The sequence below is a fragment of the Aedes aegypti genome, chromosome 3 (genome assembly GCF_002204515.2).
Source record: "Aedes aegypti strain LVP_AGWG chromosome 3, AaegL5.0 Primary Assembly, whole genome shotgun sequence".
NCBI classification, from domain to species: domain Eukaryota; kingdom Metazoa; phylum Arthropoda; class Insecta; order Diptera; family Culicidae; genus Aedes; species Aedes aegypti.
Window position 1 is genome coordinate 298,767,495 of NC_035109.1, and position 16,004 is coordinate 298,783,498.

The following is a 16,004-nucleotide window of genomic DNA, read 5'->3' on the forward strand; positions in this document are numbered from 1 at the left end:
CAGTGCATAGAAGCGTTTTAGTAGTGAATTTGAACTGTCGTGAATTGGAAAACTGCTGCAAATCAATAAACAAGTTGGATTGCTGCCTCGAACATGGGATGAGAAACGTCGTAGTATCTCTCATGAAAACACATTTGATCAATTAGCATACGCTAAATGTGCATTTTGCAAAAAAAAGGTGAAAGGACAATGAAGTCCATTATTAGTCCCATTGGCGATTGTATGCTTAGGGATCAATGGGCATGGAGTTTTGCCCATTATACGGTCTGAGATTGTACTTTATTCATGCCTACCGTGTGACGTTACGTGTTTATTTATGCTTCGTTAGAAATTATATACTTCAGCATGTGGTTTTGATTGGTAGAGTGTCTGAGTTCATACAGTAGCGCTCAAAAATCATTTGACAACCAGTTCTTTAGTCAAGCTTTTATCCAGATAAAGCTACAGAACTGACGCGATTTTGGCAGTCCCTTTTTGTTCTCACGGTTTTATTATCAAATTATCTCCAATACACCTTCCAGGGGATCTCTGATTTATGGAGTGATGTACCGCCCATAAATGACGTAGCATTTTAGAGGAAAACGGGGAGTCTACGATTGTGTGACGAACCGTGTATTAGGCATGGGAAATTAAGCTACGATGGGGAAAGGGGGGTGTCAAATATTGGCCAAAAATGCTACGTCATTTATGGACGCTGCCTTACCTTGCCTAGAAATAAATGTATGCGTTTATCTCGTTTGACGTCTTTCAATGAATACAGATCTTGTTATGAGCTTCTATTCTTTATCGTGCTGTAATTGCAGAAAATCATAACCATGCCTAGCTGAGATACTTCAGTTAAATTTAAGCATGAAATGGCAGCAACCAGGTTTTTTTTTGTTTTTTTTACAAGGGGGAAATCTGCAATCAGATCCCCTGAGAAGGTAACTCAGGGAATGCGGGGATGACGCACCAACGACGACCCGCTAAAACCATCCTATGCACTGTGCTTGAGCAATTTTTTTAGAATTGTTCAAGTGGTGAACAGTGCATCGATATTACCCTTGGCCTCAGACCCTTATCTCCCCGGAACCACCTTACGGTATTTCTTCGGGGAGGGGCCTGTGCATATAGCACAACACGTGTAGCAGAAGTAGCCTAGGCAAACTGCTTCTCCTAGCCGACTTAAACAATGTTACAAGGGACCAGCCTCGGCAGGGCTAATCCTTTGCAGCCAACTCTTGGTCGGCGCGCCATAGACGCTGCAATTCTAACATAATGTGAGTGACAGCCGTAGTTACTGCATTCCAGCACTCGGCATCCGCACACATTCTCTCTATAATATTGTCGGGGGACGTGTCCCCTCCGCATGTAGTGAGCATGCGACCTCTCACAACAATGAAACGGGGGCAATCGAATACGACATGCTCCGCTGTTTCCTCCACACCAGCACAATTGGGGCACGCAGGAGATTCTGAGTTCCCGAACCTATGCAGGTACTGTCTATAGCAACCATGTCCTGACAGAAACTGCGTCAGGTGGAAGTTCACTTCCCCGATTCTATGACATTTCCCAGAAAACCATTTCCCGGAATGCCATTTCCCGGAAATCATTTCCCGGAATGACCCATTTCCCGGAAACCCATTTCCCGAAATGCCACTTCCCGGAATGCCATTTCCCGGAATGAACCAAATAAAAGCTTTGTTTTTTTTTGCGATGTGAATGTCAGAACGCGATTTACGCGCAACTATACAGCGAGGATCTTTTCGGGTCGTAAAATTCGAGGGCATAGAATTTCTTTGTCAATCATATCCAGAGCACTAAAGGTTTTGGCATACGAATTCCGTGATCTACAAAAATCTGTCTCATTAGGAATGCCCAAATTTTTTTTCTCTTCACGTGCATTATTTTTCTAGGTAACTTGGGTCATTCGTGATTGAAAACCCTGAAATTATATCATTTGCGGTAATTCCGCTTCAGTGCGCGAAAAGAAATTATATTGGGGAAATTTGAACACTCCTGGGAACATTTTTTCTTACCGTACTAAAATATGGAACATGGACATGGAATACGTGGAAGAATTTTGAAAATCGGTTGGGTAATTGTTGAGATATGGCTGATTGAAGTCTAAATTACAACTGATATTTGATCCCGGGGCTCCTAATGATAATAAAGTATTTCAAATTATTTTATAGTTTTATTTTTACCAACATGCCATATCACGTTAAGTTGAGAAGCAGGTACTGTTCAGTGGGGATGGTGAAAGCTAAATGATTTTCAATTGCACTTCATGAATCGAATGACATGATGATGGGTAATTCCTATGTTCTTCGTTTCATAACATCATTTGGCTTGTATTTTGTCTACCTTCGAGCTGGCCAGAACGAGACAGTGCGGAATTTATCGTAAGATACAACACATACAGGAAATTCACGAAGATAAAATCTATCAATTCTCGAAAGGTTAGATAACCGCCAGAAATTGGGTCCGTATATAAAACAAATGATGTAACCCGTCGCTTCCTAATCAATTTTGTGTCTTCCATACGAAATGATAGGGGTTGTGATTTTCTTGGTTGCTCTAAGATCCGCAGGTAACGCCATTTCATACGTTTTATGTGTTCATTTCATATAAACTGTTTCCCATCCCAGGACTGACGGCTCTTGCAGAGAATCATGATGATCATGCGTGGCAAGTCACGTACGATGATGGAGGTCATCTGCATATGATCAGTCGTGATCCGTACGCCGCCAACCTCTTCGATCAACCGGCTCCAAAGTTCGATCCGGAGTACGACACGCGGTTCTACCTCTACACTCCTACGAATCCGGAAATGCCACATCAAATCTGGAACAACTACGAAAATTCGGTGATCTATTCTGCATTCAACGCCAGCTATCCCACGAGATTTGTGATCCACGGATGGGGTGGCGATATCAACTCTCCGATCAATCGTCGAATCCGTACGGAACTGTTCAGCGTGGGGAAATTCAACATCATTTTTGTCGACTGGAGCAACGGAAACGATGTGTTCTATCCGAATTCACGTCGATTGGTGTATCCTGTTGGCATTGCGACTTCGAATTTGATCGATTTCCTGGTGCGGGTGAAGTACCTCAGACGTCAGGATGTTGTGGTCATTGGTCACAGTCTGGGGGCACATGCCGCTGGCAATGTTGGCAAAGGCCAGGGAGGGCGACTTCCGGTGATTATCGGATTGGATCCGGCACTGCCATTCTTCGCCATGGACTCGGTGGACAGAATCAAGGACACCGATGCGGAATACGTGGAAGTGATTCATACGAACGGGGGCGTGCTTGGGTTCATGGAACCGCTTGGCGATGCCGATTTCTATCCCAACTGGGGCCGAATTCAGCCGGGATGTGGAGTGGACATCGATGGAGGATGTGCCCATGGACGAGCCGTGGATTTATATGTGGAGTCAATTAGTTCGCGAGTAGGATTTGTAGGTCGGCAGTGTTCGAGCTTCCAGGACATCCGCAACGGAATCTGTACGGATACGGGATTCTCGGCTTCGATGGGAGGAGAACCAACCAACAGGGGAAGCAGAGTGCAAGGAATATTTTACTTCCCAACTGCCAATGGGCGTCCGTTTGTTAATGAGTGTTGAGTAGTGATAACGTGATTTGGTTTCAAAACTTTTTACTTTTTTATTATTTTGAACATATGAAATTTCAAAATTATTTATACCAAGATATGTTATATATTTGTGTGATTTCTTTCAACGTGGATTAAACATTGTGTTCTTAGTTCTTTAACATGATGTGTTTTCTTCTATAGATGCATAAGGTTCCCGCTGTTTGTAAATAGATGGCGCTAGCAGTAAGCGCCGATCAATTCCGCAACATCCAAATGTTCACCTGGGTCCAGATAGCCGTAGCGGTAAACTCGCAGCTATTCAGCAAGACCAAGATTAGGGTCGCCATGGGGCCTCCCTTAGTCGAGTAGTTAGAGCTCGCGGCTACAAAGCAAAGCCATGCTGAAGGTGTCTGGGTTCGATTCACGGTCGGTCCAGAATCTTTTCGTAATAGAAATATCCTTGAATTCCCTGGGCATAGAGTATCATCGTACCTGCCGATATACGAATGCAAGAATGGCAACTTTGTCAAAGAAAGTTCTCAGTTAATAACTGGGGAAGTACTCATAAGAACACTAAGCTGAGAAGCAGGCTCTGTCCCAGAGAGGACGTAAATGCCAAGAAGAAGAAGACTCTGGAGGGGACCTGACCCCTCCTGTTTTTACGCCAATGAGCATTCTTCCAATAATTAGTTTAAAGTTCCTCCAGGATGTGCAGCATCTTCTTCAATCATAACTTCATTATGATTTCCCATATTTTTGGAGAGTGCCCTGTTGATTGCTGTTATATAAATTCTCTAAATAAATACTTACATTAACTACAACTCGTCAAAATTTCCGACAAAATTAATTGATAAAAAAAATTAGGTCAAATTACTAAAGAAACTGCTTGGAAAAAAAATAGTTGGAATTTTTGGCGAAAAATAAGGCTGAATTCATAATAGGTCTTTCCAGGCATTTTAGCCTGGCTAATTTAAGTAAAGTTCAACAATATTGAATAGTTTTTTATTCTAGCACTAAATTATTTTTTTGATTTCGCTTCAATATTTTTAAATAATTTTGCATGAATAAACTTATAGCTTAAATTCAAAACTACGTTTATCAAAAAAAAAGTTTCATATTCTTAAAAATTCTAGTGTAATAAAATTCCTCAAGGAATTTCGAAGATTGGCTTCATATATTTTGCTACAAATGTCTTGGAAATTATTCAAATAATATTGTGAGATTTACAAAAAAATGAACTATTTTCAACGTCTTACATTATATCCACAAATAAGTTCCCGGATTTAACTAAAAAAAATACTTAACAGTTTAAAAGTTCAAATTATTGCTAAAACTATGACAGGGATTATCAACGAGAAGTATTTTTGGAATGTCTCTTGCCTTCGAATCTTCAGGGGAAATTTATTGAAAACCCCCAGGCATATTTTTGCTTTCGAAATTAGAATAGCGGTATTGGAATCTATGGAGAAACATTTAGCATAATAACAGGGAAGGAATTTATTAGGAAATTCGTAGAGAAATTTGTAAGGATTTTCTTTAAAACATTATTTGAGAAATAGTTTTATCAATTCTGACAAAAATCCATATTCTGGAATTCAATTCTTGTGCAATTCCAAGACGGAATTCCTAGAGGCTTTTTGGTAGAATTCTGGGGAAACCGGAAATCAAAGAATGAATTCTACTTAATTTTAAAGATAATTTCTAAAGAAGATTCTGATAGAGCTTCTTAAGAAATTTGTTTTTTTTTTCTTTCAATCCGTTAGAAAGGTTTCAATTATCCTGTAGCAATTCACTTCTATAGAAAAGATTATAAATAACCAATTTTATTTAGTTATTCCGTTTTCCATCTGTTATTTCAACCTGCTTCAAAAATTGTTTTTTTTTGCCTTCACATGACGCTTTCTTGAGAAAATTCATACAAAAAATATTATCATATTTATAAAAAAAATTAAAAGTTTTGAGAAATTGCAGGATTTTTATACGAATGGTTCATGATTTCTGAAAATCTGTCAGGTATACCGCAATAAACTTTCAAAGTAATGCAAATATGTCCTCCAAGACTTAAATTCGATAAAATTTTACATTACGAATTAGTAGTAGAGCTTGATGATATTAAATTTACTCTAGAATTGTTTTTCCGTTAGGTACACCCAAAATAAAATATGTTTCAGAAAAAATAAAAAAAAACATATTTTCAAAAGTAATGTAAAACCTTTAATTTTTAACATTGTCAAAAACCAGTAAAGGCTTCAAAAACCAAAAAAAAAAAAATGAAAGAGATAGGGATGTTTAAAAATAAAAATTAGAAAAATCAAAAACGAAATTTCATTAAATTCGCGAATAAAAATAAATCATTGCTCAGAACGTGTTCAGATCGATTTTAAAATGATTTGTAATTCAAAAATAAAAATCTTGCTATTCGTGGGTTGAGCTGAAAATATCCAAACAATTTTTTAGAAGTTTTTACAAAAATCTATAAATTTGATATGAATATGGAGTGATTCGTAGAATAATTTGTGAAGAAATCCTTATGAAACATTTAGGTATTCCTGAAGCAGTTCTTGAATCAAATTATTATTATTATTATTATCTTTATTAACGAGATTTGCAACCCGAGGCTGGCTCATCTCGGAGGTTCTTGAATCAAATATGGAAAGTAAAGATTTCTAGATATATACATTTATTTAAGATTCTAGATTATTTTAAGAAGAATCTCTGAATTCATTCGGGAAAAATATTCGGGAAAAATTTGGAGAAATTTTTAGAACCCGTTAAAATATTTGATGGCGTATCTGAAAAGAATAAATTGCAAAATCTTTTAGTCAATCTCTGGAAAATTCTTGGATGGATTTATGGTGAATTTTTCGGAAGATTCATAGGACGTTAATAATATAAATCTCCGAAGAATACTAGAACAAATTGCTCGGAAATTGCGCTAAAGTTTATGAAAGAAAATTTGAACGTATTCCGCTAGAAAAATTATAGGAGAGTTTGAACTTTTATAAAATTTCCTATGTAGGCATTCTTCAAAAAAATTAAAATATTATTTACGAGATAGAATTTTAACGGAATGTGAGGAGCAACATCTAATTGGTCGACGTTAAGTCAGAGTGGACCAAGTGATATTTTTCATATTTAGAGAAAAATGGATTCTACCCCATTACCCCGAATGCCATTTCACCGAATGCCATCACCTCGAATTCCATTACCCCGAATTTATCATTACCCCGAATTCCATCACCCCGAATGCTGTTTCCCCGAATTTTCAATTATATTGACATGATTATATTGATGACATTTCCCCATGATATTGGGATTCGGGGTAATGTCATTCGGGGTGATGGGTCGTTCGGGGTTTTGGAATTCGGGATAATGGCGTTATGGTTAATGGCATTCAGGGTAATGGGATTCGGGGTAATGGGGTAGAATCCTTTGTACTGCTTTCAAACAATATAATGTGAAGTGATAATCATGAAAAATCATAATCCAAACCTCTGATAGAACGATTTTCTGATGGACTATGTGTGCTTGGTCCACTCTGACTGAACTAAAGACCATCGTTCAGTGAGTTGGTTCACTCTGGCTGAACAATTTCTAGAAAAATATCAATCATTCAATGCTTGCATAGTTAATCTGGTCGCACATCTCTAAGATAAGCAGATTATGAAGACTCTCTGATACCAGTATAGTAAATTGTTCATAAATCCATATCTTTAATACCGAAATCAATGGCATTACGATAGCTTGAAAATTAAGATTTTGCAGGGTCAGGGTATTGAAGGCCAGAAATATTCAAATATGTGTTCAGTCAGAATGAACCAAGCGAAAATCTAGCGTACCGAATAAAATATATATTGCTCCAATAAGCGGGTTCTAGCACATTCCTTACACACACCATAGAACTACCATAACGTTCTATCGGACTCTGAAATTGACTCAAAAAATGCAACAATCAATCAGTTTATTACTTTTCAACACTTGGTCCACTCTGTCTGCACAGAAATTGTTGCAATTTCTGACCACCCATCCAAATATGGCAAATGGTCAAAAATCAAAATCAAATGCATCGAATTAAGTAATATTTATAAATTTCTGTTGATGAATAAGTAGAAGAATCATTCAAAGTTGAAAAATCTGACAAATTTCTTGAAATGTTTTTCATTTCCTCGCATTCCTCAGCGCGTTGATCATTTTCGCTGATATGGTAATAAGCACTTGGTCCACTCTGACTGCACACTTTTATCGATTTTTATTGATCATCCAAAGTAAATTTGTTTCATATCTCTCGCAGTTTACAGCATTCATCAAACCTGATCAAAGTGAAAAGAAGGTAAGGTAATTTTGCATCTAATGATATAATAATCCAATTTTCCCAAATTTTGTACTTGGTCCCCTCTGACTTAACGCCGACCAATTGATTTTTAGATAAAGAAAACTTAGATAATTTTCTGTGAAAAAAAAAAAATGCACATAGATCTGTGGAGAACTTTTCTAATAAATCGCGAACATTATCCCAATTAAATCTTATTTAACTATTATTGAAAATCTTGTGGAATATTAGGAGGAATCCTTAGAGTAACCTGGAAGAATCAATTAATGTTTGTTTTTGCAGGAAGTCCTGGACAAATAATGCTCTAAATTTTTCATGCAATCCTTGAAGAATTTTTGAAAGATTTGTTGATGGAATTCAAAGAGGAACTTTAGGAAGAATCCCAAAGGCAACGTTGGAAAAACTGTTGGGGCAATCAGGGACAATCAGAGGCAATCGATGAAGAATTTGTGGAAATTATCCTTGCTTGGTGGTCTTCAAAACGGTTTTGGTGGCTATTGAATTAACAATGAACAACTGGATTATATTATAAACTAACAATTAGAATTTGTTTATGATTAGTACGTAGAGGACCTTCATGAAGAAATGTTTAAAATTCGGAGTCCTTCAAGAGATTCTTTTAAGCAATTTGATACAGATTCTCTGATACATTATCTGGTAAGATCAGGAAGTTAAGAAACTTCAGAAAAAAACTCTTGAGTAATGACAACTAATCCCTTGAATGATTTTCCCTGGGACTCCCAAGAGGGACTTAATGAAAACTGGCAAAGGAGTTCTTGGAGAATGCACTGGAAAAGTAGGGAAATAACTCATGAAGAAATCACCGATACCTGAAAAGTTCGTAGAAGAATTACAAAGGGATATTCCTCGTGATTTCTTTAGAAGAATTATTGAAAGATTTTTTTTTATTGGGTGGAAAAAGAAAAATTATTTTCCATAGTGAAAATTGAAATATACAAGCATCACTGCTGTACAGCGATATGATACAAAATTACAAACAAATGGAATCAATACAAATCGACGCAAACTACGAAATTTGTGTAAATTATGACCAATGTAACTTTGATAAACCAAGAATTTACTAGGCCCCTCCAGAAAAAAAATCCTAGCTACCTCAATGGGAATGCCTAGAGTAACTCTGAAGGAATTCTGGTAGGAACTCTGGAGGAATTCTCGGCGGACTCTGAAGATTTCCCGGAGGAAGTCTGGAGGAACTCCGGAGAAATTGCTGGAGAAACTCTTGAAAAATCTTAAAGGAATACCCGGAGACACTCTGAAGGAATTCCCTGATGAATATTGAAGGAATTTCTGGAGGAGCTCATAAGAAACTCCGGATTTCCTGTCAGGAATAATTTATTTTAATTTCTTCCAGGAATTCTTCCGGGTTTCCTCCAGCAATTCCTTGCAACTTTCTCCTGATTTACACCGACATTTTTTTCAGGAATTCCTCTGGATTCCATCCAGTAATTTTTGGAAACTTTGGAGCACTTCCTATTAGAACTTGAAAGAATTCCTGTAGGAAGTTCTAGAATAACTCCAAATGAATTCCTGGAGAAACTCCGACTCACATCCTGGAGGAACTTTGAACAAATTATTCGAGGAATGTCCAGAGTAACGCTGAAGAAATTCCGAGAGGAGGAATTCCCGGTGGACCTTGAAGTTTTTCTGGATGAAGTCTGAAAGAACTCCGCAGAAATTTCTGGAGAAACTCTGAAAAAATCTTGAAGGAATGCCCGGAGCAACTCTGACGGAATTCCCTGACAAACTCTGAAGAAATTTTTGGAGGACTTCATAAGAAATTCCTGAAGGAACTCCGGATGAATTGCTGGAGAAAACTCGGAAAACTTCTGAAGGAAATCCGAAAGAATTGCTGGAGGAATTCATGGAGAATATCCTGAGGAAACTCTGGAGGAATTCCTGAAAGAACTACGGAAAAAATCCAAAAGAAACTATGAACGAGATCCAAAGGATCTCCGGAGGAATTTTTCAGCAATTACTGGATGAAATCCAGAGAAATTTCTGAAAAGAATTCGCGGTGGAAATTCGGAGAAAGTTGCAAGAGATTGCTGGAGAAATCCCGGAAGAAATTAAAATAAAATATTATTGAAATAAAATCCGGAGGAATCACACAAGGAACACTTTAGGAATTCCCGGAGAAAGTGTAGAAGAATTACCGAAGAAACTCTTGAGAAATTTCCTGAGGAACTCTGGAGGAATTCCGCAAGGAACAATAACTTGCAGTATTTTTTCTAGAACTCTGCCGTACATGTTCCAGAATTTTATCAAGGATTCTTCCATCGATCTCTTTACAGGAATTTAATTAGAAATTTTAGGTGAAATGAATCTAAGGATTTCTCGAAAGTTTTTTTGCAATATCTTTGAGAAAATATGTAAAAATTCTTTCTGGCATACTTTTTAGGATTTCTTCAGAGTTAACACCAACAACTACAAGATTTTTTTACCGAAATTTCTGCAGAGGTTGCATATCTGTGGATTTCTTTAGAAACTCCTTACAGCCTTTTCAGGAGTTCTTCTAACCATCATATTTAAAACATAATTTTAAAGAATCTGACGCAAATCTCTGGGGCAACGCCTATAGAGTAGTGATGGCGAAGATTAAGGGCCCAGTAACACCAGCTGAAATGTGCCCCGACAAACTGGAGTTGGGAACCAAAAGTAACCATGAGAAGCTGACAGGTATGTTCCGGCTCATGGCCTAACGGGTGGCGAGTGCCTACCGTACTGTATCGTCGGAGGCAGTGTGCGTTATCACCGGAATGATCCCCATATGCACCATGCTGGCTGAGGCCATAGCATGTACCACCAAAGGACACAAGTAATGTAAGGAATACTATCAGAATGAATAAAATGGCCAAGTGGCAGTGGGAGTGAAATAACTCTGAGAAAGGAAGGATGGTTCGCAGGCTCATTCCTAACGTGTTGCTTTGGACGACCAGAAAACACGGAGAAGTTAACTTCTTCCTGGCCCAGTTTTTGCCAGGCCATGGATGCGTCCTGCACAGATTCCGACACGCAAAGTCTCCACATTGTCCGGTCTGTCCAAATATCGAGGAGACCCCGGATCATGTTATATTCGACTGCCATCTATTTAGGGATATACGAAGTGAGATGTCGTCCTAAATCCGGATAACATAGATCATGTGCTGTCATGAAAGCACTTGGAATGCGGTGAACAGAGTGATAACGCAGATTATGTCGTCGCTGCAAAGGAGATGGCGTGAATATCAGGGAAGTCCGGGCCGCGATCGGAATAGGCTAGATCCTCCGTCGGGGACTAGATCGAGTAGAGCGGGCTTAGCGTAGTATCGGTAATAAGTTGTCGTGGCGTGCTGAGCTGAGTAATTTGTGAAACATCACCGGCATATGGTCGTCGGGCGCCTGTGAACCGGAAGTTCCCCTCCACCGGAATTCGGTCCTGTGGCATCGCCATCGGCCCGGCCAGTTTCGGAGTAGGCTAACTTCACCGTCGGGGCTAGATGAGTAGATCGCGTTGTTGCACCGACAAATGATCGTCGGGGCACCTGTGAACCGGAAGCTTTCCGCCACCGGAATCGCAGGATCGACCTTGGCATCTGCTAGGATAGCATCGGTTCGGAGAAATCTTCGTCGGAATAGGATAGATCCACCGCAGGGGACTACTCTGAGTGGTACATAGCGTATCACCGGCTTGAGACGTCGGAGCGCCAGTGAACCAAAAGCCATTCTCCAATTGGGATCGCTGGACCGACTTCGACACTCCACTGGCTGGTATCAAAGAATGGAGAAGCGCGTAGCCGGAGTAGACTATCTCAACCGTCGAGGTCTATAGATAGATCTAACAAACAAGTTTTTTAGATCGTGAGGACGCCAGTAAACCGGAAGTCATCCTCCAACCGGAATCGCCGGACAGGACTCGGCATCCAACTTGTCAACCAGTTGAGCTCGTAAAGCAACAGCGGAGAATGAGTCGTCGTAGAGCAACGAAATGCACTTGCGCGTCCAGTGGAAGTTCATCAGGGCTCTGACGTAAGGCCCAGGGAAGTAGGCGTCGTCGCACAGAAAGCTGTCGAAAGCTCGGCGAGATTTCCAACCGCCATTTGGGCAAAACGAGCAGTCGCAGAGATACCGTAGAGATGTCGTAGTGATCAGCGTTTTTTATGACATTAATCTCCAACAGAATAGAACAGCTAGAGGCTGAGAATGACGAAGTGCATGAGCCCAGCCCTCCCCCGATGAAGTTGCGTGATGCTGTTCCGGGGGAGATCGAGGCATAGGAGCAGTAGGGAACTTTTTTTAGTGGTTAAGCACGCCTAACGGAGTGCCACACCTAAGTCTATCGTACTCATCAACTCATATGCCGGGACCAACAGTTTTCTCGTACGAAAGATGACGTGATCTTGTATTTTGTGTCTCAAAAAATCCCGACGGTTGGTTTCGACGGGAATTGATACCCGGTCGTCGGGGTAAGAGGCAAACACGCTTACCACTCACTACACAACCGACGCCGCTACATCAGATCTTCATTTTCGTCGCTAGTGCACCCTAAGTTGATGGGACGTGACACTTGCACCGCATTGAACGTTATTTCATTGATCAAATACCTTCCTTTGTATAGTTGAAACCTTGGGTTGAAACATTCAAAATTACCAACTACTTTTCAGAGAACTGATTGAATTGATTCATGCAGCATCTTTAAAATCTTTAAATACATAGGGTCAGTGTTCCCTTAGTGGACAGTCCCCTATAGTCGCACTAGTGGCTTTTTACGGCCGTTTTGCTATAAACCTATTCAAAACATTTTTCGACATGAAGGTCAGGAGCTATTTATCTAAGTACCAGCTAAGTACCAGTACACAGCTTGATTTTGTTCAAAAAATGATCGAAATAATTAGTTTTGCTTAAAATTTGAGCTCCCTTGCGCCTATAGTAAACCTATTGTTCCTATAGTAGCACTACTGAGAGAAACTATTTTTTATTATACGAAATGAATAAATTAATAAATTATAAACTTTTTTACATCAAACGAAAGCTTTTGGTCCATACTTTGAAGAAAAAATATAAAAGATTTGTAAAAATATGGTTTTGATTAGTGTTTTGCCAACGCCGTGATGCTAATGCTACTATAAGAACAGAAATTAGAAATAGTGCTACTATAGGCACATGTATTCCTATAGTGGCACACGCGATAATAAATGCAAACATTTGAGTTTTCGTAGTTTTCATATTTTTTCCACAAAATCAAGATAAAAAGCTGTCAGATGATGAAAAAATAATGACGATAGCGTTATTTTTCGATTTTATACGAATTTTTGTTCTTAGCTATGCGGCTATTGGTACATCGACCCTAGTGGTAAAGGCTTCAGTCAGTCTAATTACAAACGCTGATTGCGTGGGAATAGTGAAGATTGTCTTGCTTCTTCAATTAGGTTAGATATATTCCATTCACGAAACGCAATAGCTGGTGTTATCATTGCAGTCAACATAATCATAAATTTTTAGTATACCAAAGTTGGAAAATTAAATATCTATGCAGCCCAAACTTTCACCCAGTCAACTTCTAATGCCGCAGCATCACCCCAAGTACTGTACCAATTGGATTTGGCTTTGTAGAAGTCGGTCATCGCACTCGGATTTCCTTGTCTCCAGGGTTTCGGGTGTGGATTCCACGCATTATCCGGAAAGTAGTCTCCACCGACTGCAACATTCATGACTATATAAAACTCCTTGTCGAATGGAGCCATCTTCGATCCCTTAGGCCATGGGTTGAAACTGAATCCGCCAAGTCTCCAGAAACCCTCATAAGGGGTAACAGTACGAAATATCCTATCGTTAATTCCAAATTGAATGACATTTTTCGTCCAAGTAAGTTGGTATCTGTTAAACATTGCACCAAAAAGATTACCACTAACAGAACCACACTGGGAACTGCGCACATTCGGGTTGTCTCCGAAATGTAGACACGATGACACCTTCTGGATTCCGATCTTCTCGTTGTTCTGTACGAGGTTTCGATTGCCACGTGACTCCATCAGATCCACTTCACCTGACTTGGGCCAATATCCGTAGGTATCCCCTTTTGGGAGCAACCACAGAGCAGGCCACAACCAATCTCCTTGTGGCAACTTAGCATTGATTTCCACCTTTCCATATTTGAAAGCGAATGAATTCACCGTTCGGAGTCGTGCACTTCGAACTGGGTTCAGGATACGATCTGGACTTCCTCGTCGATAGCATCCGTGGATCTGTTCTGCCCAACCCGGTGCATCAGTGCATCTGCAATAGTGGTCAATTTATGGTTTGAGATATTACGTTGCACAATTTAATTTACCTTTGACTCTGGGGACCCTCGTTGAGATTGATTACTCCGCTTTTCAGAAACGCTTCACCATATTCATCCGATGTCAATGTTGGGCGGATGTATAGATGATTGTTTTTTATGTACGAATTTCGTCCGGATCCAGAATACCATTGGAACTCGTTGTTCTTATGATGATAAAACCTTGATTGTGTTAAATATTCGTGGTAGTTATTGAAATTTGACTTACACCACCACCACCAAGCGAATTTTCATGCTGCCAAACATTTCTGTCCAGTCGGTTGAAATTATCTTGAAAAATTAGCTGTCCAGAACATATGCGACCTATGCAATGAATAAGCTGGAGGTCAATGTACACAGGTCTCGTACTACAAATGTTCACCTTTCGGAGCTCTGAATCCTGAAGCAGTGGTCGGTGAGCGCTTACATCCTGAGATCAAACCAACAACGCAGAACAGCAACCCAATGGTTCCAACGACTCTTTTCTGAGTTTGTATCATCACTACAGTAAAATTCACTCTTATCGGTCATTATAAATATGTATTGCTTGATGAGATGCACATAATTCGTGATATAATGTTTGGTCAATTGGCACCTGTGGGTTTTTTTTTGCTCACAAAACGCTCGTAGTTGAATTTAAGTGATAGTTAAACTAAGGACTGTGACGAACTAAACATGAAAAATTCAAAGTCCCGTATCTTTCTGAATATTTGTATTTCTATCCTTTAACTGTTATTGTAGTATGAGAATATGATTGATAATTATTACACCATTAGTGAAAGATATTTGCACATGAAATTTTATTTTTGAATTTAGCATAACAAAGCTGTTTTTATCGAATTTTCGTTAGCATTGCTTTGAGTTCCCTTTGCTCAATATATAATAATGGGCTAAAGATGTGGAATTATCAAAATATGTATGTTATTATAATAAGCTGCGTATATAAGATCTCAATGATCTAATCAAGTTATTTGATGTTCTTTTAAATATTTGATGGTTACTGTTACATTTAGGCTTTTACGGCACTGCTTGTTCTGATTTTTTTTAGTGCATTGTGTATTTATTCCAAGTTTCCATTACATTCAATTCCATAGATAACTCCCATAAATTGTTCAAGAAACATTTTTATCAAATTCGGCAAAGACTCCATAATGTAATAAGCTTAAACCTTCAATCTTTTATGTAAATTAAATCCATATAATTTTTTTCGGCTTATGTAAAAATTGACAAAATATTGGTTAATATTTCAATTTTGTTTTCTTTAAACGATAAGGATGCTTGAAATTTGTTGTACATTTGGCGAAATGAATTTCAGAACGCTTTTCTAGATCTATTGTCACAGGTAAACAAAACAAATAAAAAGCTCTATTTACATGTTTGGCATATTATTGAGACCATTGCTTATTAAATAGAACAAACCAGAAGATGCATTGGTTTTAAAGTTCTCATTTCAATTTTACAAATTAAGTTCGTCACAGTCCTTAGTTTCACACACTAAGTTTCGAGATGTCCGGCAAACGATTGCTCAATGCTCAGTTCTAGATATCGTCTCGGCAGTTTGCTGCGTGTGAGTCATCCCGGAGTGAAAATATAGAAGCTTTCAGCACGTTTAATGCATGTGGGAATCACCTTTGGAATCGACAATTCATGAATAAGAACATTTACTACAGCTGGTGGTCAGCATTTGATAGTTAAGTATCGAAAATTTCCGAGCAACGAGTACTTTTTTAAACTACATCGCCGCAGATAAACTTCTTCTTTTTGGCATTACATCCTTAT

At 38.9% G+C, this 16,004-nt stretch overlaps 2 protein-coding genes across 2 annotated transcripts; one reads left to right on the top strand and one right to left on the bottom strand.

Moving 5' to 3' along the window:
• The first annotated feature begins 2,382 nt into the window (after nt 1–2,382).
• LOC5568697 (lipase member H-B) lies at nt 2,383–3,756 on the top strand. Its single transcript, XM_001652470.2, has 2 exons — nt 2,383–2,572; nt 2,631–3,756. The coding sequence occupies exons 1-2, from the start codon at nt 2,530–2,532 to the stop codon at nt 3,608–3,610; spliced, it is 1,023 nt and encodes a 340-aa protein (XP_001652520.1). The 5' UTR covers nt 2,383–2,529; the 3' UTR covers nt 3,611–3,756.
• A 9,565-nt stretch (nt 3,757–13,321) lies between these two features.
• On the bottom strand, nt 13,322–14,746 carry LOC5568698 (beta-1,3-glucan-binding protein). The gene is made up of 4 exons (XM_001652471.3): nt 14,608–14,746; nt 14,455–14,549; nt 14,238–14,392; nt 13,322–14,182 (listed from the first exon to the last, which is right to left on the bottom strand). Exons 1-4 carry the CDS (start codon nt 14,723–14,725, stop codon nt 13,435–13,437), a joined length of 1,116 nt encoding a protein of 371 aa, XP_001652521.1. The 5' UTR covers nt 14,726–14,746; the 3' UTR covers nt 13,322–13,434.
• Nucleotides 14,747–16,004: the final 1,258 nt, after the last annotated feature.